The sequence below is a fragment of the Acomys minous genome, assembly GCF_964271855.1.
Source record: "Acomys minous genome assembly, chromosome: 13".
NCBI classification, from domain to species: domain Eukaryota; kingdom Metazoa; phylum Chordata; class Mammalia; order Rodentia; family Muridae; genus Acomys; species Acomys minous.
In genome coordinates this window covers 47,949,110-47,976,796 of record NC_140495.1, presented here as the reverse complement: position 1 = coordinate 47,976,796, position 27,687 = coordinate 47,949,110, and the positions used below count along the sequence as shown (strand labels likewise).

The 27,687-nt window shown below is 46.4% G+C and overlaps 1 protein-coding gene across 1 annotated transcript; it reads left to right on the top strand.

Annotated features, from left to right (window-relative positions):
- Window positions 1-1,701: 1,701 nt before the first annotated feature.
- MNS1 (meiosis specific nuclear structural 1) lies at window positions 1,702-26,637 on the top strand. Its single transcript, XM_084752897.1, has 10 exons — window positions 1,702-1,803; window positions 2,519-2,737; window positions 13,311-13,438; window positions 14,442-14,544; window positions 17,037-17,266; window positions 17,675-17,891; window positions 17,979-18,086; window positions 21,274-21,531; window positions 24,308-24,433; window positions 26,368-26,637. The coding sequence occupies exons 1-10, from the start codon at window positions 1,801-1,803 to the stop codon at window positions 26,458-26,460; spliced, it is 1,485 nt and encodes a 494-aa protein (XP_084609023.1). The 5' UTR covers window positions 1,702-1,800; the 3' UTR covers window positions 26,461-26,637.
- Window positions 26,638-27,687: the final 1,050 nt, after the last annotated feature.

Here is a 27,687-nt window from a genome sequence, read left to right as displayed (position 1 = left end):
GCTGAGTTCACAGAAATTATAAGTGGAATGGTGAAAAACAGAGTGGGGAGTAAGCGCAGGGAGAGATGGGAAAGACCGGACGGCAGTCACTAAGATACAGTCAGAAGTACTGGTGTGGACAGCAACGAGGTGTACAATGGGAATATGCTGTGCATTACAAAAAGCAAGAGAACAGCTGGAGAGACGGCTCAGAGGTTAAGAGCACCGGCTGCTCTTCCAGAGGTCCTGAGTTCAATTCCCAGCACCCACATGGTGGCTCACAACCACCTATGATGTGATCTAGCGCCCCTCTTCTGGCCTACAGGTGTACATGCAGGCAGAGCACTGTATACCTAAGAAATAAATTTATCTTTAAAGCAAACAAACAAACCAGAAACAAAAAGCAAGAGAAAAAGATTTTGTCTCACCTCAAAGAAATAATGTTTGACGATGTTTATTGATTTAAATAGTATGTAATGCACCAGGACATTACATATTCCATAACTCACAATTTTTGGTTTTATATTTAGTTAAAATTTAAAATTATGTATTCAAACATAAGCCACTTTTTTCTTTTAGTAGCATCCCAAGGGTTTGCTAGTTGTATGCTGAGTTCAAAAATGTTTGACATTCTACGTGCACCACAGTCAGTTTCATATATGATATGATGACCAATCTTTTGTTTGTTTGTTTTGGTTTTTCAGGATGGGTTTTCTCTGGGCTTTGGGTTATTTTTTGTTTTACCCTGGCTGTCCTCGAACTCTGTAGACCAGGCTGGCCTGGAATTTACATAGATCTGTCTGCTCTGCCTCGTGAGTGCTGGGATTAAAGGTTCATGCCACCACCGCCCCACGTGCCAATCTTTTTTTTAATTGGAAAAAAAATTATACACCATATGCTGATCACTCACGATAGCCCATCTTGGTTGTCAACTTGATAAGATACACCTGGGGCGAATAATGAAGCATTGCCTCCACCAGATTGGCCTGTGGAACATTTTCTTGATTGCTAATTGATGTAGGAGGGCCTAGACCACAGTGGGTGGTCCCATCCCTAGGCAGGTGGCCAGGTCTCTTTAAGAAAGGTAGCAAGCCGGCTTGCTTGAAGAGTCACTTTGTCCCGGCCTCTGCGACCACTGAGATTGCAAGTGGGCAGCCACACCTGCTCTGCTTTTTACCTGTTCTCCATTCTCACACTGGTCTCTTGCAGTTTCTCAAAAATTACAGTTTCCGGTAGCGTCGCCCCCCCACCCCCACCCCCCAGCGCTACAGTGGCTTCTGCTACAGGTAAGTAAATAAGGTCTTGTCCGTGTCCCTTAATTCTCAAAATATATCGTCTCTAAATGAGTGTATCAGGGCAGGAGCGATGGCTCTGTGAAGAGCCCTTGCTGCTTTTCCAGAGAGCCTGATTCAGGGCCCAGCACCCACGTGGGTGGGCAGTTCGCCACCACCGGGGATGCTCGAGGGAAGACACTCCCTCAGTCACCGCAGTGAGAAGTCGAGCTTTTCTAGTTTGTGTCCCGTCAGGCTTCAACCGCGGAGACTAGCTTCCCCTAGATGCAAAGGGTAGGGCGCAGCATCCAAAGTTCGCGCGCCTTGTGGTTCGGTCCTATAGGAGGAACGCTCCTGCCTGGCAACGAAGATTATCCGTGCTGATTGGATAGTGTGTCAGCCAATGGGAGGCTGCGTCCCGCTGGGGCGGGCGGCGCGCTTTAGCGGTTGCCGGGACACGGGGTAAACACGGGAGCGGACTCAGGTGCCTAGGTTGCTGCTGAGGCTGGAGACTCACCCAGCTGGAGGACGAGTTTTAAAATCAGACAGGATGGTAAGCAGCTTAGAGGCCGGGAAGGGGTCGGGGACCTTCAAACTGCATGTTTGTTTATTTTATTTTATTTTTTATTTAATTGGTTTATTTAGCTTACATCTCAATTGTTATCCCCTCACTTGTATCCTCCCGTCCCTCCCTCCTTTCCTCTTTTACCCTATTCCCCTCCCTGTGTGAGCTTATCCTTTCTCTGAGATGTTTGTTTATTTACAGAACTCGCTGCCTCTTAAATATAATTTGAAGTGCATAATCCGAGAGGTCAATGAGAAACTTAGCTTTCTAGAAGGTTCTGGGTTATTTTATGAGGGACGCCCCCAGGCTTTTCTGCACTGTTTTCCCTCTCACTGAGGTAGCTACCTCTTTAACTCTGCTCTGACTGGTGGTTAAGCTGCAGCTGCAGAGCTTGACTTTCGCCCTCCCTTGGTGCTATTCAATTTTAAGTTACTTCAAATTTTACTGCTTTGCCTACAAAACAGGGAATATGATTAGTACCCGCTTAACCAGCACGTCATCATGTTTACCCTATCACGTTAAACATTTTTTCTCGTGTTTAAATTTTCATTAGGTATACTCTGAATTCAGGAAGGGGGCCCAAACCCATTCAGACTGTTGCCCGTTTTTTCCCTCGTTTGTTAGAGGGATTTCCAACAGTATCTTGAAAAAAAGAGACCATGGAGCGTTGAATTCTGTGTGTTTCCCTTCCCCCACGTTGTAGGCGTCCAGGAGGGCTTTGAGCTTTAGTGAGAGGCATCAGAAGTTGGTGGATGAAAACTTCCGCAGATCGTTGCATGTCCAGGTCTTGAATAAGTTAGAGAGGCAAGCCCGGAACCAGATCGTGTATAATGAAAACAACGAGAGAGTTCACCGCAAGAGATTCCTCAGAGCGCTGCAGAATGAGCAGATTGAGCTGGACATGGAGGAAGCCATCCAAAAGGTAAGCTCAGGTTTGCGCTAAGGTTTTCTCTGTGGAGAAATGACTGCCAGGCCTGCGGGGAGCTGAGGCCCTAGAGAAAGCTGGGACTGACTGAGGCTTTGGGAGCGCTGGTTATTTTAGCTGAAGAACTTGGGGTCAGTTGGTTGCTTTTTATACTGTATCTATAAACTGTGATAATGGTACTTACTCCCTTCCAAGAATTGCCTTAACAATGAGCAAATCTGAAGCTTTTAGAGCAGTGTGTGGTAAGAATAAGCATTCCTGGGCTGGAGAGGTGGCTCAGCGGTTAAGAGCACTGACTGCTCTTCCAGAGGTCCTGAGTTCGATTCCCAGCAACCACATGGTGGCTCACAACTATCTATAATGTGATCTGATGCCCTCTTCTGGCCTGTGGGTGCATATGCAGGCAGAGCACTATATACATAATAGTAAATAAATAAACCTTTAAAAAATAATAAGCATCCCTGTTATTAAACATAAATGTGAAATCCATAATTGTTAATGTCACAGTTTTGTTTATATGAGTACAACGGTGTTGCCTTCTATAAGTTTCAAATAAGAAATTTAAGAATTTATCAAAGTGCTTTGATACCATGGATCCCGTGGCTGGCTGGTGACCCTGCACTTTCTCTGAGGGCCACCTTCCAGGCCTGAATGGATTGTTCCCGGCAATGACTTCCACTGATGCAGGCAAGCTGGGGCTAGGGCTGATGGCTCCTAGTGAGGTCTAGGGCTGACGGCTCCTAGTGGGGGCTAGGACTGATGGCTCCTAGTGAGGCCTAGGGCTGACGGCTCCTAGTGGGGGCTAGGGCTGACGGCTCCTAGTGAGGCTTCCATTGATGGTGGCAAATGTCTAAAAAAAAAAGGGAAAGAAGGAGAGAAAAGAGCGACACACGTGCACGCACACACTTATGCTTGATGATGAGGTAAGACAGACTCCAGAAGGTAGGTTTCAGCAAGCTGCTGTTTCTGTCAAGTTTCTTTCACTTTACACACACACACACACACACACACACACACACACACACACACACATACACATCTTGGTGGATGGAACAAACTCCTAAGAGCAAGTTCCAACCCAACCAGCTACTGTACTTATGCATATATACTTTGGTGGATGGAACAAGATTCCAATGAGTAAGTTCCAACAACCTTATACACGTACACATACACGTACACACATCTCTGTGGATGGAGAAAGATTCCACCAGCCGTAGTTCTCCCAGAACTTACACATCTCAGCAAGATCTCTCAAGCAGTACAAAACTCACAATGTGGTTACATTCTATTTCTCTTTAAGTGAATGCTTACAGTGAGGATGGCGAAGGAAGGCATGCTCCCCAATACCTTCACGTGATCAAATGTTTTACATATTAGGGGTGAGAAATGAACATGAAAAACAATTTATTTCCAAGAACCTACGTACATTTGTAACTAAGCAACTTGTTACATATTACCAGAGTATAACCAGGCAAGGTGATTTCTCAGCCAGCTTTTCTTTACCAGCAGGCTGCAATTTTTGGTTACAAAGAAAGAATCAGTTATCTTAAAAAGTAATCTTATAAAAATCATAAAAGAATCACAAATCTAAACTTCTATACAAAAATAATCAGCCATTTCTACTTTAAATCCTAAAGGTGCTCATCTACTCATTAATAATCTCTATTAAATCATGTCAGGAAGCTGAGGGCAAAACCAAGAAATTAGTCACCGCAAAGTCCAGCTTCAGTGAGAGTCATGTCAGCCAGCGCTAACTGGGGTGTTGTCTGTGCTCACCAACATCAAAACGTCCCTGCTTAACTCTTAAGAGTGCACTTTTTCTTAACTTCAAATTGTTCCCTAAGATTTTTCTGCATGAGAAACTAGCTGAACAATCTATTTTTTCAAATTCTTTCTAAGAGTAGTGGTCATTGTTAGCAATCTACATCTGCAGGTTGTTTTCAAGGGTGATGTTTAAATCATTAATCTGCTCCAGCTGCAATGCCTGTGAGAGACCAAGCATTGTTACTGCGCATGCCAGTGACACTGCCCAGTGAGGGGCTGGGCGCCCCCTTTATAGTGCTCACACAATTCACATATTAAGAGGATTATAAGGACTGGAAAGGTAACAAGCAGAGCTGTGCTCCCTAACAGCATGAAGTCCTCAGGACATGCAGTTCTCAGGGTTATGCCTCGCCGAGACACACCCATCGTGGATTTGCTAACGAGTGGGCCGCATTCCATGAGTTCCAGAGCTGTTCCTCCTGCACAGCCTCCCAACAAGAATTCCTTTTTAAAAATTACCAACATTAAATATAGACATTATTAAGTAGTAGGAGATGAACATATGTATGAGATATATAAATTTATTCCTATTTACTTTTTTGAAGAATTTAGGCACTGTATGCATGTGTTTACATCCCGATATCTATCTAGGTATTTCTAAATATTTTTAGGAGATTGTGGTAGAAAAGAGGAAACAGGAAGTGAAATAGGTGAATTTTCATAAGTGTGAAAATAATGTCCTACTTTATGATGTTTTGAGTACCAGTGTGCCATGTCCAGTATTTTGAGGGTCTATCAAGGATAGCAAAAGAAAGGCTTAACGGTGTTGGCTCCTTTCTGTCCTAAGTTCCAGTAGCTTACACCTGATCTTTTAACCGAACAGGCAAATCCTGGACATTTCATCTTTTCTATGCTTTTTATTCTTATTTTGCCTTTAAGGAAAACCCCCAGATACCCCAACTCTGTCTAGCAATGGTCATTGTGCATCTGTGTACGTCTGACGAACCAGGGATTTTTTCTTTCACATACTGTCATGATGTCATCATCTAACTTAAAGCAAATTTCTGTACTATGTCAAAATCTGCCTTTAGAGTTGGCTTCTTATAATCTACTGAGCTACAGCCCTAGCCTCTATGATTTACTTTCTTAAGGGCAAATTTAAATTTCTGTCTCTCTCTGTGTGTTTCTGTGTCTCTGTCTCACTCTCTGTGTTTCTGTGTCTCTGTCTCTCTCTGTCTGTCTGTCTGTCTGTCTGTCTGTCTCTTTCTCTCTCTCTCTCTCTCTCTCTCTCTCTCTCTCTCTCTCTCTGTGTGTGTGTGTGTGTGTGTGTGTGTGTGTGTGTGTGTGTGTGTGTAGAGGGGTAGGAGGAAGAGCAGGAGTCGCTTCCCTCCTCCTATCCTGTGGGTCCTGGGGCTTGAACATGTCTTCAATCTTAGCCACACGTGCCTGTACCCTCTGAGCCGTCTTACCAACTCCATGTTGTGTCTTTTGATCCTCAGATCATCCTGCCCTTGAGAGGCTGCCCTTAAGTTGTTTCTGTGCTCTTTCAACAAAACAACTTTTATCTTTGATATCTTTCTTGCTTTTTGCCAGAACAGAGTATCTTATGATGGTTGATTTGTCCTGTCGGCTTGACTGGGCCCTCAGCTGACCTTATTCTGGGGTGTTTTCAGATAAGAGTGACATTGAAGTCAGTGGGCTGAGTAAGCATTCAGCCCTCCCTAACATGAGAGGATCTCATTCTGTCAGTTGAAGGCTTGACTAGAACAAAGAGACTGATAGTTGCCAAAGCAGCTAATTCTCCCTGATATAGACACCTTCAAGTTGAGGTATCTGGCGTGGAGCTTTTGGTTTTGTTTTTTGTCTTGGACTCTGTAACACTGGCTCTTCCTGTGTCTTAAGTTGGCAGGTGTTAGTTTGGACAGGACCAAACTATTATTTTATCTACTGGGTCTCAAACATAAGACTCAGAATGATACTAGCTCCATCATTACCCCTCTGGAGGAGTGGGCCAACACAGGGCTCATCTTGTAAATGCCTTGTGTCACACCTGGCATTAGCTGTTGTGCCAAGGTGGAAGAGATCATTATTCCTAGATTATCACTCCTCTAGGACCTTTTGGTGAACAGACCTGGGAAATATGTATATTATAGCTTTTTACATTGAGGCAAGATGCTTATGCTGGAGTCTTTTTTTTAAAAAGATTTATTTATTTATATTATGTATACAGTGCTCTGTCTGCATGTACACCTGCACACCAGAAGACAGGGCACTAGATCACATTATAGATGGTTGTGAGCCACCATGTAGCTGCTGGGAATTGAACTCAGGACCTCTGGAAGAGCAGTCAGTGCTCTTAACCTCTGAGCCATCTCTCCAGCCCCTCTGCAGAGTCTTATATAGAAGATGAAAACCATGAAATTGTCACCACAGAGAAATTAACCTTCCTACTATTCTGTTGATTGAACTACAGGATTTACTCAGTATGTGCTTGTTTGCTTGTTGTTTTTTCCTTGTTTTGTTCTTATTGTGGTCTAAGGTCACAGGTTACCTTAGTGCCATGTCTCCGTCACCTCCCCCAGTCTGAGAGTTATGAGGGGTGCAGTTCGGTGTGCACCTTTCTGTTGTGTAATACATTGCTGCAGACTTAACAGCTTACAACAACTCGTGTTTACTCCTAGTGTCTGGGTCAGGAACACAGGCGTGCTGGATTCCCAGCTGTCCAACAGACTGAACCAAGTGCTGGCTGGGATGTATTCCCACCACAGTCAAGGCCGTTTTAGGGGCTTAAGTTATTGGCCGTTCACCTTGTAGATGTTCCATCGAGATCCTCCTGCCCCACATGTTCCCTGGCCAGCTGGAGCTTGCTTCTACCTAGCTGCTTCTACTCATAACAGGGCTCCTGAGCAGCTTGGCCCCATTCAGGGCACGCTCCCTTCTGCTTAACTCAAATCCAACAAACTGAGAACCTTAAAGCCTTTCTCATGTGTGGAACAAAGAGAAAGCGTCAATTAAGTGTTTTTGTTTGGAATCCTATCTTCTTAAAGATAGGATTTTTTAAATTTGTATTTTTATGTGTATTTTATTTTATTTCTTATGGCTTATTTTCTTTTTATTGCCAAGTAGTATTCTGTAGTGTGGATGTACCACAGTATACTTGACCCTTTATCTGATGAGGAATTTTCAACTGGATATTATGAATAAATTTGCTGCATATATTTAAATATAGATTAAAAAAATCAATGTGATTTCTTTTCCTGAGACAAGTGCTTAAAAGTGTGGTTGTTTTATTGTGTGGTAATTGTATGTCATCTTCATGACAAACCACCAGGCTGATTTCCAGCTAGTTTATACTCTCACCCAGCAATGTATGCATGATACAGTTTCTCACTATTTGGTGTAACCACTACTTTTGTTTTGGGGTGTGTGTGTGTGTGTGTGTGTGTGTGTGTGTGTGTGTGTGTGTGTGTGTGTGTTTTAATAGATAGTCTAGTATTATATCTCAATGTAATTTTAATTTGTTTTTGTTTTTGTTTTGTTTTTCAAGACAGGGTTTTACTGTGTAGCCTGGCTGTTCTAAAGCTCACTCTGTAGGCTAGGCTGGCCTCAAACTCAGATTCCCCTGCCTCTGCCTCCTAAGTGCTGGGATTAAAGGTGTTCAGCCACTGCTTCACCTTTATCTTGGCATTTTTTAAACTATTTACTTTTATTATTTTAATTATGTTAAAGGTATGTCTGCATGTAGATATGTTCATGTGAATGCAGGTGCCCTCAGGGACCACAGACATTGGATCTCTTGGATCTGTAGTGACAGGTAGTGGTGAGCCTCTGAGGTGGGTGGAGTGACAGGCAGTGGTGAGCCTCTGAGTGGGTGTGGAGTGACAGGTAGTGGTGAGCCTCTGAGGTGGATGGATGTGGAGTGACAGGTAGTGGTGAGCCTCTGAGGTGGATGGATGTGGAGTGACAGGTAGTGGTGAGCCTCTGAGGTGGATGTGGAGTGACAGGTAGTGGTGAGCCTCTGAGGTGGATGTGGAGTGACAGGTAGTGGTGAGCCTCTGAGGTGGATGGATGTGGAGTGACAGGCAGTGGTGAGCCTCTGAGGTGGGTGGAGTGACAGGTAGTGATGAGCCTCTGAGGTGGATGAGGAGTGACAGGTAGTGGTGAGCCTCTGAGGTGGATGAGGAGTGACAGGTAGTGGTGAGCCTCTGAGGTGGGTGGATGTGGAGTGACAGGTAGTGGTGAGCCTCTGAGGTGGGTGTGGAGTGACAGGCAGTGGTGAGCCTCTGAGGTGGGTGGATGTGGAGTGACAGGTAGTGGTGAGCCTCTGAGGTGGGTGTGGAGTGACAGGCAGTGGTGAGCCTCTGAGGTGGGTGGAGTGACAGGTAGTGGTGAACCTCTGAGGTGGGTGTGGAGTGACAGGCAGTGGTGAGTCTCTGAGGTGGATGAGGAGTGACAGGTAGTGGTGAGCCTCTGAGGTGGATGTGGAGTGACAGGCAGTGGTGAGCCTCTGAGGTGGGTGTGGAGTGACAGGTAGTGGTGAGCCTCTGAGGTGGATGGATGTGGAGTGACAGGCAGTGGTGAGCCTCTGAGGTGGGTGTGGAGTGACAGGCAGTGGTGAGCCTCTGAGGTGGGTGGAGTGACAGGCAGTGGTGAGCCTCTGAGGTGGGTGTGGAGTGACAGGCAGTGGTGAGCCTCTGAGGTGGGTGTGGAGTGACAGGCAGTGGTGAGCCTCTGAGGTGGGTGTGGAGTGACAGGCAGTGGTGAGCCTCTGAGGTGGATGGATGTGGAGTGACAGGCAGTGGTGAGCCTCTGAGGTGGGTGTGGAGTGACAGGTAGTGGTGAGCCTCTGAGGTGGATGAGGAGTGACAGGTAGTGGTGAGCCTCTGAGGTGGATGTGGAGTGACAGGTAGTGGTGAGCCTCTGAGGTGGATGTGGAGTGACAGGCAGTGGTGAGCCTCTGAGGTGGATGGATGTGGAGTGACAGGCAGTGGTGAGCCTCTGAGGTTGGTGTGGAGTGACAGGTAGTGGTGAGCCTCTGAGGTGGATGAGGAGTGACAGGTAGTGGTGAGCCTCTGAGGTGGATGTGGAGTGACAGGTAGTGGTGAGCCTCTGAGGTGGATGGATGTGGAGTGACAGGCAGTGGTGAGCCTCTGAGGTGGGTGTGGAGTGACAGGTAGTGGTGAGCCTCTGAGGTGGATGAGGAGTGACAGGTAGTGGTGAGCCTCTGAGGTGGATGTGGAGTGACAGGTAGTGGTGAGCCTCTGAGGTGGATGTGGAGTGACAGGTAGTGGTGAGCCTCTGAGGTGGATGTGGAGTGACAGGTAGTGGTGAGCCTCTGAGGTGGATGAGGAGTGACAGGTAGTGGTGAGCCTCTGAGGTGGATGAGGAGTGACAGGTAGTGGTGAGCCTCTGAGGTGGGTGGATGTGGAGTGACAGGTAGTGGTGAGCCTCTGAGGTGGATGAGGAGTGACAGGTAGTGGTGAGCCTCTGAGGTGGATGTGGAGTGACAGGCAGTGGTGAGCCTCTGAGGTGGATGGATGTGGAGTGACAGGCAGTGGTGAGCCTCTGAGGTTGGTGTGGAGTGACAGGTAGTGGTGAGCCTCTGAGGTGGATGAGGAGTGACAGGTAGTGGTGAGCCTCTGAGGTGGATGTGGAGTGACAGGTAGTGGTGAGCCTCTGAGGTGGATGGATGTGGAGTGACAGGCAGTGGTGAGCCTCTGAGGTGGGTGTGGAGTGACAGGTAGTGGTGAGCCTCTGAGGTGGATGAGGAGTGACAGGTAGTGGTGAGCCTCTGAGGTGGATGTGGAGTGACAGGTAGTGGTGAGCCTCTGAGGTGGATGTGGAGTGACAGGTAGTGGTGAGCCTCTGAGGTGGATGTGGAGTGACAGGTAGTGGTGAGCCTCTGAGGTGGATGAGGAGTGACAGGTAGTGGTGAGCCTCTGAGGTGGATGAGGAGTGACAGGTAGTGGTGAGCCTCTGAGGTGGGTGGATGTGGAGTGACAGGTAGTGGTGAGCCTCTGAGGTGGATGAGGAGTGACAGGTAGTGGTGAGCCTCTGAGGTGGATGGATGTGGAGTGACAGGTAGTGGTGAGCCTCTGAGGTGGGTGTGGAGTGAAGGTAGTGGTGAGCCTCTGAGGTGGATGAGGAGTGACAGGTAGTGGTGAGCCTCTGAGGTGGATGTGGAGTGACAGGCAGTGGTGAGCCTCTGAGGTGGATGAGGAGTGACAGGTAGTGGTGAGCCTCTGAGGTGGATGTGGAGTGACAGGCAGTGGTGAGCCTCTGAGGTGGATGTGGAGTGACAGGTAGTGGTGAGCCTCTGAGGTGGGTGGATGTGGAGTGACAGGTAGTGGTGAGCCTCTGAGGTGGATGAGGAGTGACAGGTAGTGGTGAGCCTCTGAGGTGGATGGATGTGGAGTGACAGGTAGTGGTGAGCCTCTGAGGTGGGTGTGGAGTGAAGGTAGTGGTGAGCCTCTGAGGTGGATGAGGAGTGACAGGCAGTGGTGAGCCTCTGAGGTGGATGAGGAGTGACAGGTAGTGGTGAGCCTCTGAGGTGGATGAGGAGTGACAGGCAGTGGTGAGCCTCTGAGGTGGATGTGGAGTGACAGGCAGTGGTGAGCCTCTGAGGTGGGTGTGGAGTGAAGGTAGTGGTGAGCCTCTGAGGTGGATGTGGAGTGACAGGTAGTGGTGAGCCTCTGAGGTGGATGAGGAGTGACAGGTAGTGGTGAGCCTCTGAGGTGGATGTGGATTGACAGGCAGTGGTGAGCCTCTGAGGTGGATGAGGAGTGACAGGTAGTGGTGAGCCTCTGAGGTGGATGTGGAGTGACAGGCAGTGGTGAGCCTCTGAGGTGGATGTGGAGTGACAGGTAGTGGTGAGCCTCTGAGGTGGGTGGATGTGGAGTGACAGGTAGTGGTGAGCCTCTGAGGTGGATGAGGAGTGACAGGTAGTGGTGAGCCTCTGAGGTGGATGGATGTGGAGTGACAGGTAGTGGTGAGCCTCTGAGGTGGGTGTGGAGTGAAGGTAGTGGTGAGCCTCTGAGGTGGATGAGGAGTGACAGGCAGTGGTGAGCCTCTGAGGTGGATGAGGAGTGACAGGTAGTGGTGAGCCTCTGAGGTGGATGAGGAGTGACAGGCAGTGGTGAGCCTCTGAGGTGGGTGAGGAGTGACAGGCAGTGGTGAGCCTCTGAGGTGGATGAGGAGTGACAGGCAGTGGTGAGCCTCTGAGGTGGATGTGGAGTGACAGGCAGTGGTGAGCCTCTGAGGTGGATGTGGAGTGACAGGCAGTGGTGACCTCTGAGGTGGGTGGATGAGGAGTGACAGGCAGTGGTGAGCCTCTGAGGTGGATGAGGAGTGACAGGTAGTGGTGAGCCTCTGAGGTGGATGCTGGAGACCAAGCTGAGGGCCACTTCTCCGGTTCCTAACCAGCATTTCTTGATGTCTAATGATGTTGAACACTTTTCATGTGTTATTTTTGTTTTGCTTGTTTATTTATTTACTTTTGAGACCAGTCTTGATATGCCCTGGCCTGGAGCTCACTATGAGCCCAGGCTGTGCTTGGATGCTCTCTGGCCTCGGCCCAGAGTCCTCGGGGACAGTCCTGTGCCACCGTGTGCTTCCTAACTCAGAGAGTACTGAAGCCTCACTGTCTGCCCACCGTTTCACAGAAAGCATGAGAGAGGCCAGTTTAGGGAATTCCTGAGAGAGGAACCGGAAAACATGAGTTATTAAAATAGGATAGTTTTGTATTAGCTTGACACAGCTAGAGTCATTTTGGAAGAGGGAACCCCAGTTGTGAAAGTGACCCAGACTGGCCTATGGTACATTTTCTTGATTCATGGTTGATGTGAGTGAGCCAGGCTCACTGTGGTCAGTGCCACCCATGGGCTGAGCAAACCATGAGGAGCACACCACTCAGAGCCATCCTTCCTTGTCCTCCGCATCAGCTCCTCCCTCCAGGTCCTGCCTCCATGTGCCTGCCCCAACTTTCCTTCATCAGCGGCTATAATGTGGAGCTGTAAGCTGACGTAAACCCTCTCCTTCCCAAGTTGCCTTGGTCACAGCAATGGAAACCCTAACGTAGACAGACTAAATAGATAAAAAGTGGGGGCGGATGGAGGTGACCAATATATAAAACAAAGGAGACATGAAAAAGACAATTAGATACAATGTGTGGACCTTGTTTGGTTTTGAAAAAACTTGAGACAATGGGGAAATGAGTGTGGGCAAGACCTTAGCCCTCACTCAGGAAGTACTGCTAGTGTGTGGTGTGGTTATTCTTGTCAGGTGGAGCCACACTGAGGGGTTTCCATGGTGGGCAGCAGCATCCAGGGCTGTCTTACTTACCTGTATTTCTCTTTATGTGTGTGGGTGCACTGTATGCAAGTCAGTGCCAAGGAAGAGAGCATCAGAGCCTTTGGAGCAGATGGCTGTGAGCCACCATGTGAGTGCTGGGAACCAACAAACCTGGGTCCTCCACAAGAGCAGCTACTGCCCTTAACTCCTGAGCATCTCTCCAGCCTCTAGGATTTGATTTAAAATACCATGGTGGAGATAACTAGAGAATAAGAAAAATGGAGTGGAAAACAAGATTAGAGAAAAAATTACAAAATATTGGTAAATTTAATAAATATATAGGTATATTAATATTCTTTGTAATATGGTAATACTTAAATTTTTCTGTGGTAGAATATCTGAAATGTATTTGTTGAAATATGAAGTAAGCAGTTGGGATTGCTGCCAGGGCATTTAGTTTGCTGTAGAGAAGCCTGTTCGAGGATACAAGTGACTAAAGCTTCACTTCTCTGTTCAGGCAGAAGAGAACAAGATGTTGAGGGATCGACAGCTCGAACAGGAAGAGAAACTCGCAAATGAACTGGCCAGACTGAAGCAGGAGAGTCTGAAGGATGAGAAGATGAGGCAGCAAGTGAGAGAGAACAGGTGCCGTGGCTTCTGCTACTTGCATTTGCAATCTCCGTCACTGTGCCTCGTGTCACCCTAAGCACCTCAAAGTGAGGCTTTAGTTAGATCTTTGCATTTATAGCTAATATTTTTCCTGGAAATCCTGCATGAACTTAAAGATACTCACATAAACTACTCCGTTTGTTGTGCTGCTGGGGATCGAAGCCAGGGTCGTGTGAGGCAAGCGCCTCACCAGAGTCGGCCTCAGCCCACAGAAATGTTGAGGAAAGCCAGCTGCGTTAGTAGACGTTAGTGGTAACGTTGATGGTGAAAGTGAAGTACTGATCTCCTTTCTTTTTCTTTAAGGATAAATTTTAAAATGATTTCTAATTACAAAAAGCCAGCCTTGTAGAATCCTAGACTATTTGGCTTTTGTTGCTACTGTTTATGTGTGAGCTGGGGTCTGCTTGAGATCCCCGTGTAGAGCAGGCTGGCTTCAGACTCAGGTCCGCCTGCCCCTGCTTCCCAGCTTCTGGCATCTGGAGCACATGCCAGCACTCCTGGCCCTGCCACAAATTTCTTAATGCTGCTTAAGATGAAATTGGTTAAAGCCAGCCATGTCTTCCTGTCAGTCAACCTGAGAGGCACCAGAACTGGAGATACGGTTCCCACATTCTGCTAAGACTTTACAAAGATAGCCAAAGGAGACTGCTTTGCGAGGATAGACTAGTCTGTGGTCGGCAAGCTAGTTTAATACTAACCTGCTGCCAAGCTTGAAGGCCTAGGCTTGATCTCAGACCCGCAGAGTGGAAGGACAGGACTCCGACAAACTCAAATACATAAATAATAAATGTAAAGGAAGGTTAAGTTAGGTAAGAGCAATCTTTCTCAAGCGCTGTGTCAATCAAATGTGATGGATGAGTCACCTGTGGACCTAATGATCCCATTGGGTATGCTCTTTGAGTAAAGAAGAGTTCACCAAACTTCTTGTGAAGCTGAGTTCTTTATTGTCTTCAAGTTTAAAGTTGCATTTTCCCCACAGTATTGAGCTCAGAGAGTTGGAGCAGAAGCTGAAAGCTGCCTATATGAACAAGGAGCGAGCAGCCCAGATTGCTGAGAAGGACGCCATCAAGTACGAGCAAATGGTAAGTCTGCGTCCTGTCGCGGGGCAGCTGGCTCAGTTTCGTTGCCGCCAAGGCAGGCCAGTTCTGAGAGCGGCCTCCTCAGTGAAGAACCTGCTTGGCCACGTTCCCCACACTGTAAAGTTCAGACCCTCAGGTGCCTGCTCCAGAGCTGTGTTTGCCTGAACCCTGGAGCCTTCAGGCCCAGGTAGCTCCCCACATTTGCTCTGTTCTTCTTGAACTTCCTGCCCTGACAGGCTAACTCAGTACACACTGTCTGTATCCTAAGTTGTAGCTACTATGCTTTTCCACTTTTTAATCTTTGAATATTTATTTCTTTTGCTTTTCGAGACAGGGTTTCTCTGTGTAACAAACTTTGGCTATCCTGTTTTGTAGACCAGGCTGGCCTGAAACTCACAGAGATCCACCTGCCTCTGCCTCCTTTCCTCTGCTGGGATTACAGGCGTGCGCCACTGCACCTGGCTTCTTTTTGAGTATTTAAAGCCTGACGGTTGTATGCAGAAGCTTTCTTGTTTCATAAGCACTCCTTTCCTGGGTTTCTAGTTCATCTCTCATTTTCTTTTTGAAAGTAACCACTTTTTCCCGGGTTTCTGTTTTCACCCCTGTCTAACTTTGTAGGGCTAGGTTGCTCCCAGGTAGAAGTTTGAGGAGCTGCCCCAGCAGCTGTGTCACGTGGTGTGAGTTAACACACAAAACCAAGGGGCATGCTGTCACCAGAGCTCATTTCCACAGGGAGGCCAGACAATTGCATATACACATATGTTTATACATATGGCTTGTGAATACCAACAGACATGCTTACACACATAGGATTATAGATGTGATAACACAGCATTTAACCAGTGTGCTACAGGAGAACTCATCAGGATGGACACAGACTATTCTAGAAGGTTCTAACACACTGGTGCTTAGCCTTTCTAATGCTGTGGCCCTGCAACACAGTTCTTCATGTTGTAGTGACTGCTAACCATGAAACGATTCTGTTGCTACTTCTTAACTGTAATTTTGCTACTGTTATGAATCTTAATGTAAATATGCAATATGCAGGATATCTGATATGAGACCCCATGAAAGGGTCATTTGATTCTCCACAAGGGGGTCCTGACCCACAGCCTGAGACCTAAGGAAGTTTGGGAGGCCTGTTTGTGAACTGTATAGTTCTGTTTTTCCAGTGATAAATAGAGCATAATGTCCAGTTGGTTTGTTCCATTGTTTGTGGTTTTGCTTACTCTGACACAGGAGGTCACCCGTGGCCATTGTAGACATTTGACTTCTAAAATTGCCACTATTCTAAATCAAAAGTGACCCGCATATACTCCTAGGACTTGACTAAATAGAGAAGTGTGTGTGCGCCTGTTACTGTTTCGCTTTGTTTTGTGTGTGTTGTGTGTGTGTATGTGTGTGTGTCTACATGCACACATGCATGCAGTGCCCACAGTAGCCAGAGTAGGGACTTGGGTTTGTGGAGTTGGAGTTGCAAGTGGTTGTGACCTGCCCAGTGTGGGTGCTGAAACCCAGGTCATGTGGGGAGCAGCTTTGACTCAGCAGGCCGTCCCTCCGGCCCTAGCTGGCTTTCCTCTCTGTGCTTCTGTAAGTCTGTGGATATCTACGCACGTTTTTCTTATCATATATTTGTTTTGCTATCTTCTATGTTCTAGAAGAATGTAACACAGCATGAGCACAGGAGAACTTGTGGTCAAGTCACTGTGACAGGCTGGCATGGTGCCGTCAGCGTCAGGAACGGCTGCATTCGTCTTCCAGTTTCCTCTCTCTCTCTCTCTCTCTCTCTCTCTCTCTCTCTCTCTCTCTCTCTCCTGCTAACTGCTCCTGCAGCTGGGATGTGGGCACAACAGACAGAGGGTAGTTTTAATCATTGCTCCAGTGTGTTTAAAGTTACTTAGTTGAGTGGTATTGAACATGCTGAGAGGAAGTAAAGGCTTGTTTCTAACCTAGTGGGCTTGGCACTGCATGACTGAAAATGAAAACAAGAGTGAACATCCACAGTGCCGTGTGCTGAGCCACGCTGAGCCTTAGTAAATAAAAGAGAAGGATGCGCGGCAAGAAAGAGCGCCAGTGGGGGGGGGGGGCCTTGAGAGCTGCTCGGGGCCCTTGAGCAGTGGTGGGAGGGAGGGTGCTCAACAGCGCCTGGTGAATCATGACACCAGGAACTGATTCTGCGTAACCTACAGAGGAAGCAATGGTTTGGTGGCTAAAGTGGTCACTAACAAATACTTACAACTTTACTTTGTATTTTCTGAACATGCACTTGATTATCTTTGCTAGGCATTGCCCTAAGAGCTTCTGGAAAGAGTCGGAATGCCCCTTTTGGGTCTGACTCATCGTTCATACCCTCCAGGCCACAAGCACTTTTTACTTAATAGATAAAAATTATTTACACATCAGGTTTCTGAGTGTGCAACTGTGTCTGTCCATACTGCTGTAATAAACTGTGCTCACTCCCAAAAGTGAAGGATAAATTTTGATTTTAATGCTAGAAACGCGATGCTGAAATAGCCAGGATCATGATGGAGGAGCAGGAGAGGCTGCGGCAGGAAGAGAGCGCCAAGCAAGAGCAGCGGAACAAGGAGAAGGCGCAGTACTTCCTGGACCTGGAGAAGCAGCTCGAAGAGCAAGAGAGGACAAAGCAGGAGGCGTATGATCAGCTGCTGAAGGAGAAGCTCATGATTGATGAAATTGTCAGGAAGATCTACGAGGAGGACCAGCTGTAAGTACACGCCACAGGCGCGAGCCCCAGAGCTGCCGCCCAGCCCGCATGCTTGGCCAGCGTGGCCTGTGCAGCTCTGCCTCGTCTCTGTCAGCATGCACATTAATAGTTGGCCTGAAAAATAATAGGTGTGTAAGTAGTATGCCTTTGTTTTTCTTAAATCTGTGCATCTTAGACGTCAGAAGCCGTGTTTTCTGATGGCTGTCCTTGGCACACAGCGTAAGTACAGAATGCCATCTGAAACGTCACCATCGGAAGAGAGGCCTGCTGGGTTCACGGAAAGTCACCTGATCCCCAGAAAGTGTGCTCTTGGCTAGCGGATTGATAGACTCTAAACAGTCTATTTAGTTCTTGTTCCTTTATTATTATTTCTGTAACTAGAAAACAAGTCTCCTGATTGCTTTTTAGAGAAAGACAGCAAAAGTTAGAAAAAATGACTGCAACTCAGAAATATATTGAGGAGTTCCAGAGGGAGCAAGCCCTCTGGCAAAAGAAAAAGCGTGAGGAGATGGAGGAGGAGAACCGGAAAATCATAGAGTTTGCAAATATCCAGCAACAAAGAGAAGATGAGAGGACTGCCCGAGTTCAAGAGAGCGAGGAAAAGAGGGTCCAGCGCCAGAATTTGGTATGAAAAGAACTAATTTTTTAAAAGATTGTTGAACTCCCGACACAGTCGCCCAAGTCAGGCTTTCTAAACGTGTTTTTTTAACAGCTGATCCAGAAGTTGGAAGAAACGCTGCGGCAGCGCCAGGACCTGGAGCAGGTGCGGCAGGAGCTGTACCTGGAGGAACAAGCCGAGATCGTCAGACTGAGAGTGAAAGTGAGTCTCGCTCGGCGGGAGCGACCAGGGAGGAGAGGGTTTGAGATGAGCTGTGGGGAGACACCTAACTACACCCAGCCACACTGGGGATTGCACTGTGCGTAAACGGTGTCAATGCTGCCGGTAAAAGGTGCTTAGACTTGCTATAAGAGTGGAGACTCGCTGCAGCTGTGTCATTCACAGTCTGCACAGCTTAAATGTGTGCACATGCAGCCTCAGAGCAGGATGTCGGGAAGGCAGACTGGAGTTGTGTGTGTGTGTGTGTGTGTGTGTGTGTGTGTGTGTGTGTGTGTGTGTGTGTGTGTTAACATGACCCAAAGTCAGCTTTGCGACTAGGAAGCTTGTAGTCAAAATAAATTCATCCAGGTACATGTGATAATCCTAAGACATGTGAACAACACAGCTTTGTGATTCATGAGCCAAAACTGACTGGAAGGGAAGGGGGAAGTAGGAAGATTTGCAACCAGAGCAGCAGATCTCAGTGCTCCATTATCATGACTGTGCCTGAGTCCCAGGAAACAGAGAACACTGCCTAATGATAGCCTACAACAGCTGACCCGGCAAATGTTCAGAAAGACTCTACCCAGCAAACACAGCACAGTACAGATTCCAGCCATCCACACAGAGCTCAACACACAGCACCTAGGACACAAAGCGAACCTCTGTAAATTCACAAGATTTCAAGTCATAGCAAATCTGTTTTCTCACTACAGGGAAAAATCAGTGCTAACAGTGACTGTGTAGTCCTTAAGTGTGCCATAATGAAGCATACATTTCTAGATAAGCACCAAGCAAATGAAAATAATTTTTTTTAATGTAGCAAAATATGTGGGATACAGCAGAGGTTATACTGGAAAGTATTATCTTTACTGGTTTAGAAATACATGTATTTACACACAAATGTACACAGCAGCATTTTTAATAGTAAAACCTGTCCATTAGCTGATGGGTGTGTAAACAGGACACAGCACGTGAGCCTTTAGCTGTATTAAAAAGTCCTCGAGAATTGTCCTATGAGTGAATGGAGCTTTGTGAGATCAGCTGTTTTCCCAAGGTCGCATTCTCTGGAAATTCATTCACAATGTTACTTTGTCCTTTGGGGACAGCTGTGGGGCACTTTTGTGAGAGCTTAGATTAACTGCACTGACAGCTTCTCCACACGTGGGGGAGAGACCTGGCAGCAGGGAGCAGGCCTCTCCACACAGGCCTCACCAACTGGACAGTAACTGTTGGGTGATCGCTCCTTCTGTCCTTCCCAGGGAAGGTCCCAGGAGCACAGCTGCAGTGCGCACAGTATGACCATCTCTGTGACGTGCCCTGTGTTGGCTTTTATCTTTCCTGCTAACACTCCATTCCTCACTGCTGCTTGCTGGGACTGTCCCCATAATGCAGTACCCACGCGCAAGTCCTTGTTGAAGGCTGTGATCGCAGCAGAGAGTCCAGAAAGTTATGGGCTGAGAGTGGCTGTTCAACAGATGACTCGCAGGTTTCAAGGCCATGTAACAGGCTTTAGAACACAGGAAAGGACAGGAAGTTTGGCAGCCCGTCCTGATAACTAGCACAGACCCAGCAGAGGGTGTGGGGAAATGTTCACAGCACAGCAGGCGGCCAAACGGCTTCCTCTTTTTTTTTTTCCAAGATGTCTTCACAGTTGAATTAGGTCAAAATTTCACAGAGGTGGTAGATTGCCAGGACTCAATAGGTAGGGGTGTGTGTGTGTGTGTGTGTGTGTGTGTTTTATTACATAAATCACATTACTGTATGCAGAGAGATGTCATAAACTCAAGAAGCATTTTAGACTGAATGTCACAAACTAAACTGTCTTCTCCAAGCCTTTGACGTCTGTGCAATTACTTGGCAAGTAAGTACAAATATGCAGTCTGGAACGTGATGTGCCCAGAGCGGCGAAGAAGAACTACGTCCTTGAGGGGCTTGATTATTTTCAGGAAGGGATGAGTCGGCACATTGCACATGAAATAACATGAAGCGGCTGGTGTGGCTGTTAGGGTTTTAGTTGCTTGCGGACTTCGGCTGCCTAGAGGCTGTGCAAGGATGATTAGGTTAGAAAACTGCTGGGCGGTGGTGGCGCAGTGAGGCAGTGGTGCTGCACTCCTTTAATCCCAGCACTCAGGAGGCAGAGGCAGGTGGATTGCTGTGAGTTCAATGACAGCCTGGTCTACAAAGCAAGACCAGGACAGCCAGAGCTACATAGAGAGACCTTGTCTTGAAAAGAACAAAAATAAAACAAAAAAGATTTGTGCCAGTTGTAGGTGAGTGGATAAACAGATGATAGGACAAGAATAAAGATGTAATGTAGAATTCGGGTGTTAGGAATGTGCATGCTTACTATGAAATCTTTACATTTTTCGTATATGAGAATTTTCACGTGTTTAGAAATTAAGAGCTTACAGGAAAGGAAGTTAGTTGTATCCCATAAGTTTCTATTTCCCTGGAAAACTTCTAATTTCATTGCTAGGTGACTGTTTTTTAACTGTTTTGCAAGGTTTTTGCTTTGTTTTGTATTTGGGGTTTGTTTGGTTTTTGAGAATTGGAGGAGGTTAGAACACTAGAGTGGATACACGCAGCTGTGATTTCACAAAGGGAGGAGGCTGCGCACTGTTGAGTGGTGTGCACAGATGATGTAATTGTCCTTGGTTCGGCATCAGTAAACTCGGGTGTGTGCACAGACTTTCACAGTAGCTCCTTTTAAAGCACTTACACATAAATTCTGAGCTTAGAAAGAAGATGGCTGCTATATACAACTTAAAATTTTAGAATAAATGACCTCCGTGTTATAGAACCAGTATTCACTTGCTGCTCTTGGAGACGACCCAAGGACCCATAACTGCAGTCCAGAGCATCCAGAACCCTCTTCTGGCCTCAGTGGGCACTTACACATGCGCGTGCATATGCACATGCACACACACATACAATAAAAATAAATTAAAAAAAAACACATCATTTTATTCAACTAGTTAAGGGGGTGGGACAGTGTTGTCACACAAGGCTTAATTCTGTTTATGTGGTTTTACGCTGTAGTCCACAGCATACCCAAATGCTGTACACCCATTGTGTTGAGTGCAGCTCCCTGCAGCCAGGCTGGCCCCAAGCGCCCGAGCCTCCCGCTCTGCCTGCTGCTCACTGAGACCAGACAGAAGCGCTTACCTCTGGCTGCATTGTTGTGCAGGAGGAAGCAGAGCAGAAACTGAGGCGGCAGAGGGAGATGAAGCAAGACTTTGACGACCAAATGGCACTGAAGGAAATAATACTACAGGCTGCAAAAGAGGAGGAGGAGACCTTTAGGAAAGCCATGCTGGCCAAGTTTGCTGAAGACGACCGCATAGAGCTCATGAATGCCCAGAAACAGCGAATGAAGCAGCTGGAGCACAAACGAGCCGCGGAGAAGCTCATCGAGGACCGGCGCAGCCAGCTCCTCGCCGACAAGGTGAGGCGAGCCGTGGCTTCTTTGCTTATTCTCATTGCGTGGCAACTAGCTCACCTATTCATCAGCAGACATTTGCTGAGAGCGTGTGTGTGTGTGTGTGTGTGTGTGTGTGTGTGTGTGTGTGTGTGTGTGTGTATGTGTTCGATTGTTGGAGCTGGGGTCTGTAGACCCACTGCAGGTGTGCTGGAGGCCACCCAGCCTGTTGCTGTCTCCCATTTTGTCAGAACGGGGAATCATTTACACTCGACTGCACCTGAGTTCTGAGGATATGAACTCAGGTCTGAGGATATGAACTCAGCAAGCACCTTAGCTGCTGAACCATTTCCCAGCCCACTCAGAGTTATTTATGTGTCGTACAAAAGTAGATATTTGTTTACTGATCATGTGATCCATAAGTTTACTGAGTAGCCACTTACTTAAAGCATCTAGAAACTGATTATTGAGGTTTTTATGTGCTGGTGTTGAGATATAATAAGCTTAGTCTTGGTTGAGAAAGATATAAAAAATAAAGCATAAGTATATATTGTGTTTGATGATAAAGTATGGAGGCATTGGTACACAGAGAGGAATTACACACCATGTACCTTTGAATATTAAGGTAGTTTTTTCCCCAAGAGAAGTCACTGAAGAATTAAGAAAATGGCATGTTAAGATTGGCATGTGGGAGATGATTCGGGTCACAGCATTGAGTAGGTGTGAAAAGGGCGATGCTGGGGAGGAGATAGGCAGACCAGTAAGGCATGTACTGAGTCTCAGTGTAGGAGGTGGCGTGTGCAAATGGAGAAGGGGCTGCTCTGATGCTAACCATGCAGCACTGATGATGCTGAGGACCAGTTAGACCTGGAGAGGTGAGGCCTTAAGGTGACTACTGATTACAACCTGCAGTGAGCAGGCCATGTCAAAAGAGTATGTAGAGAGAAAAGTAGCTCTTGAAGGAGTATGTATTTGTTCACATTAATTTTTATGGCCAAAAGAGGTTAATTATTGGAAATGTAGATTTAACTTGATTTTTTTTTTTAATTTTATGAGCATTGGTGTGAGGGTGTCCGATCCCTTGGAACTTGAATTACAGACAGTTGTGAGCTGTCATGTGGATGCTGGGAATTGAACCGGGTCCTTTGGAAGAACAGACAGTGCTTTTAACCACTGAGCCATCTCCCCAGCCCTGGAAATATAGATTTAAAAATTGGACAGAGGGCTGGAGAGATGGCTCAGTGGCTAAGAGCACTGTCTGCTCTTCCAGAGGTCCTGAGTTCAATTCCCAGCAACCATGTGGTGGCTCACAACCATCTAAAATGGGATTTGATGCCCTCTTCTGTCATATATGCAAATAGAACCTCGTATATATAAATAAATAATTAATTAATTAATTAATTAAAAAAAAAGTTGGACAGGGGGCCAGGCAGTAGTAGGGCATACCTTTAATCCCAGCACTTGGGAGACAGGGGCAGGGGGATCTCTTGAGGTCAGGGACAGACAGCCTGGTCTACAGAGTAAGTTCCAGGATGGCCAGGGCCACACAGAGAAACCCTGTCTTGGAAAAAAAAGAAAAGGAAAGAAAAAAAACCAAAAAAACCCAAGAAGTTAGACAGGGAACCAACTTGTAAATTTGACACACTGACTTAAATATTTGTTTCATTGATAAAACTGAAGTACTCAAATGCTGTGTGTCGCTGAAAGGACACGTTTGAAGAACCTAAGATAGTTGTGTGTGGATGCTTGGAAGAAATGAAGCACCCTAAGTGTGGCGCCTGCGGCCTCTCAGGACAGGCAGCACCATAAACAGCAGGAGCCGCAGCCTGACTTTCATGGATTTAAACTGCAGCACTAGGAGGTGACAGAGGAATTCGAATATTTTTTACAGAAGATGAATGAGACTCTGTGACTTTTTCCCTAGCACATAGGTAGAGGAAGGAAGGAAGCAAAATAATTTGAAGGTTTCAAGTACAAGAAACCCACAGACCACATGTGCGGCTCCATTTTAGAAGCTTAGGCAGTGTTGGTTTGGTTGGTTCATTTTTGAGAAGTGTTTACCTGGAATTAAGCAGCACAAAGAAATTTAGGTGAGACACTGCGTCACAACGAGACAGCGTCAGGGCTAGGGTTGAGTCTTAGAGAACATGACAGCTTAGGAGGAAGAGGAAGGAAAAACCAAAAACATGTTTAAAAAAGAAAGCATAAATGGTATAATCACAGAAAACGCAGAGGCCATCAGGTCTCCTGCTCCCTGGCTTTTCCACCTTGTCTCTGTGTAACTGGTCAATCTGCCCATCAGTGAGTCCTGTGTCCCTTCACACTTAAACCTCAGTGAACTAACAGATAAAAGCAGATAAAAGCCTCAATTTCTTAGGCGTGGAGTAAGCCAGTCTTGGCCTGAATCTAGTCTTCAAGGGGATCCTGATCTAGAAAGTGCAGTTTGCCTGACACATGGTAAATATTTACAAGTGTTGAGTTATTGACAGTAACAGCTGTTAGCACAGTAAGCAAGAACGGAGACAGTGAAAAGGCGCAGGCCATGGCTTCAAACACCAGCACCACAAATAAAGAAAACCAAAGTGTGGCTGGGACACAACTGTTCTTAAGAGTTCAAAGACGTAATGATGCTAAAAATACAGGTATGGATATTTATATATGTAAAAATACACTATTATCTTCTAAACTTACAGTTAACTAGCTGTCTTATTATTTAGTTCACTTCAAGAACAGTATTATTTGTAAACTTCACAAGAGAGTAATATATTTTGCGACAGTTAAGACATTTTGACTTCATTTTCAGCAACATGAGCTGGAGGAATTACAGCTACAGCAAAGACGGCAGGGCTGCATCAATGAGGTTATTGAAGAAGAAAGGCTGAAGCTCCTCAAAGAACATGCTACAAACTTGCTGGGCTATCTCCCCAAAGTAAGTGACACGTATCTTAGCATGCGATCTTCATGACCTATAACGATGGAGAAAACAACAGCAGCAGCATGGTTCTAGAGTGCGGGAGGTTCTAGAGTGCGGGGGGGGGGTTCTAGAGTGCGGGGGGGTTCTAGAGTGTGGCTGGTGTAAGGTCGTGCACTTTTGTGCTGTTCTGGGGAAGCACTGGGACCTTGGCAGCTGTTGAACCCCACAGTCCTTCTGAAACCCTCTGTAGTAAGAGTTGCTCTTGGAGCATGACTAGTCATCTGAGCTAGAGCTGTTGCGCGTCTCTGTGTACTCATTCCCTCCCTCCCGCCCTCACTCACTCAATCAATCGTTCACTCTTTTTTTTTTTTTTGGTTTTTCAAGATGGTTTCTCTGTGTAGCTTTGACTATCCTGAACTCGCTTTGTAGACCAGGCTGGTCTCGAACTCACAGCAATCTGCGTGCCTCTGCTTCCCAAGTGCCTCCCAAGTGCTGGAATTAAAGGCATGCGCCACCACTGCCCAGCCACTCACTCACTTTTTGAGACAAAGTCTAGCCCAGGCTGGCCTGGAACGCCCTGAGTAACTGAGGATGGCCTTGAACCTGTGTTCCTCCTGCTTCTGCCTCCTGAGGGCGAGTACTCATACAGGCTCGTGCTACTTTGCAAGCTTGTGCAGTGCTGGAGAGCTAACCCAGTGCCTTACTAGGCAAGTGCTCTATGGAGTGAGCTATACTACCAGCCCTTGAGCTACATTTTTGAGGCCTTTTTATCTCCTTATTGCATGGGAAATCTAAAAACAAACTACCCTGGAGCAACTATAAATAGACAAAATGAAGATGTTACAGACATGCTTAAAGTGAGTCTCAGATGAGTCTGCTCTACAGGAGGCTGGTTGTAAGTAGGTACGAGGCAGTCTTACCTTTTGAGAGTAATTCCAAAAGGCAGTGAATTTTCATGTGTATCTGAAATACTTTGTGATTGCTAATAATCAGCTTCCTTGTCCATATAAATAGATTCATAAAACATAGCCCTTCAAATATACAAGTCATGTTGTTTGAGGTCTTTATTGACTGTGCTGAATCAAGTGTATATTTTTTGTGTTCAGTACCTAACAATGAAAGGAGAAGAAAAATTATTAAAAGTTGCTGGGCTGGAGAGACAGCTCAGAGGTTAAGAGCACTGCCTGCTCTTCCAAAGGTCCTGAGTTCAATTCCCAGCAACCGCACGGTGGCTCACAACCATCTATAATGGAATCTGGTGCCCTCTTCTGGCCTGCAGGCACACATGTAGGCAAAACACTGTATACTTATTAAGTAAATAAATCTTAATAAAAGAAAGAAAGTTGCTAGTCATAGGGTCTTACAGTCTACTTAGGTAGATTTAATACAAAATGATAGACTGATGTTAAAATCCACCTGTGTCTGATATATTTAATGAAAAAGATTACGACTGCTAAGAGGATCTTTAGATTTCAACATTTTAGTGGAGAAGATACTTTTGAGGACAGACAGGACCTATTAGAGTTCAATTAAATCTCCCAAAGTGAGCCACAAACTCAGACAGGACAAATGTGTCCCTGTGGTAATCTAGTGCAGACCAGCCTCTTCACGTCTCCTCCCTCATAACGACGACAGCTCCGTGAGACAAGGGCCGACTCGAGCAGGCACGGAGCTGCATTCCTGCCGAGCTAGGTAGGCCGTCACAGCGCAGTTAGAGCACAAGGGCACAGGTCACGACAACAGCCTTCTACTCTGAAGGCGACCAGTCAGAAACGGGGCAGCTCAAGAAGACTCAGGATGCCCTTGAACCCACAGTCTTGGCGAAACTGAACCTGCTGAGTAGACCTCATTCTCTTGGGTAACTTGAGTAGCTTCGTGCCCATGTGAGCCCTGAGAGCATCTAGTGAAACACTCACTTCAAAAGTAACCAACAAATGCTGTTTTCATAGGGAGTGTTTAAAAGAGAGGACGACGTCGACATGCTTGGTGAAGAGTTTAGGAAAGCATATCAGAAAAGGAGTGAAGATTGCGAAGAGAAGTGATCTGCACAGCAAGCTTCCATGACACCTGGATGTTTCCGGTGCCACCACTAGATGTCAGTGTAACTGTTGTTTTATAGTTGGTAAAGGTGTCTATCTGTGTGTTCTAAAACATCCTTATATTTCACCATTTTATACAGTGAGACAAAAATTAAACACATTAGTACTTTAACTGCAGAACTGGCCCCTTTTATTCACTGTGCCTTCTATGATGCCATCATGTCACAGAATTCCACAGAACCACATAGGCTAAGCACGGAAGTTAACTCCTCAGTGCTCCCAGGGCTGCTGTTCAGAGGTTCTTCAGGGCCCATCCTCCAGACAGTGCAGACGTCTCCTCACCACACTGCGTCTTACAGTTTATATATTCATAATAGGATGGCTGTAATCATACGAGAAACCCCCTTACAGGCGGTTTTCTATGATGTGTGTGTATTCGTTACATTCCCACCAATAGCCTGTAATGGTTCCTTTTCCTCCATATTCTCCCAAGCATTGTTATCTTTTATCTTTTAAAAGGTTTATTTTTGTGTACATGAGTGTTTGCTTGTCTGTATGTGCCCCACATGTGCAGTGCCCGAGGAGGCCAGAAGAGGGTATCAGATCTCCAGGAACTGCAGTTAGAGATGGAAGTGAGCTATATATATCATATACTGAGATATATATATATATATATGATATATATTACACACACACACACACACACACACACACTTGGGTCTTTTTCTGTTGTCTCTGTCTGTCTCCCTCCCTCCTTGCTGTTGAGCTCATACATAGTTGGTTTTCTGTTTTTGTTTGTTTGTTTGAGGGTTTTGTAGTAGTGGTGGGGATTATTTTGTTGTTGTTTTGAGATAGGGTCGCTTTATGTAGCCCTAGCTGACTCTGCCTCCCAAGTACTGGGATATGGTTTTGGATATTAACTTCGGGGGATTTTTTTTTTCAAGACAGAGTTTCTTTGTGTAGCCTTGGCTGTCCTGGACTCACTGTGTAGACCAGGATAGCCTCAAACTCAGAGATCTGCCTGCCCCGGCCTCCCAAGTGCTGGGACTAAAGGCATGCAGCACCATACCTGGTCTGGATATTAACATTTTTAATTTACTCTAGTTTTTTTCCCTTTCTGTGTCCTTTGCTGTGCAACTTTGTAATTATTGCTCTCCTGGTCATATCTTTAAAAAGAAAGAAAAAGAAAGACAAGACCAGACCTCTGTGTAAGATCAGGGTGGTGGAGCT

What these genes read in the sequence shown, in the direction of transcription:
- MNS1 (XM_084752897.1), top strand. An exon ending in CCATCAAGTACGAGCAAATG is followed by an intron (nt 14,545 to 17,036) that starts GTAAGTCTGCGT and finishes TTTTAATGCTAG; the next exon opens with AAACGCGATGCTGAAATAGC. An exon ending in TGCTGGGCTATCTCCCCAAA is followed by an intron (nt 24,434 to 26,367) that starts GTAAGTGACACG and finishes CTGTTTTCATAG; the next exon opens with GGAGTGTTTAAAAGAGAGGA.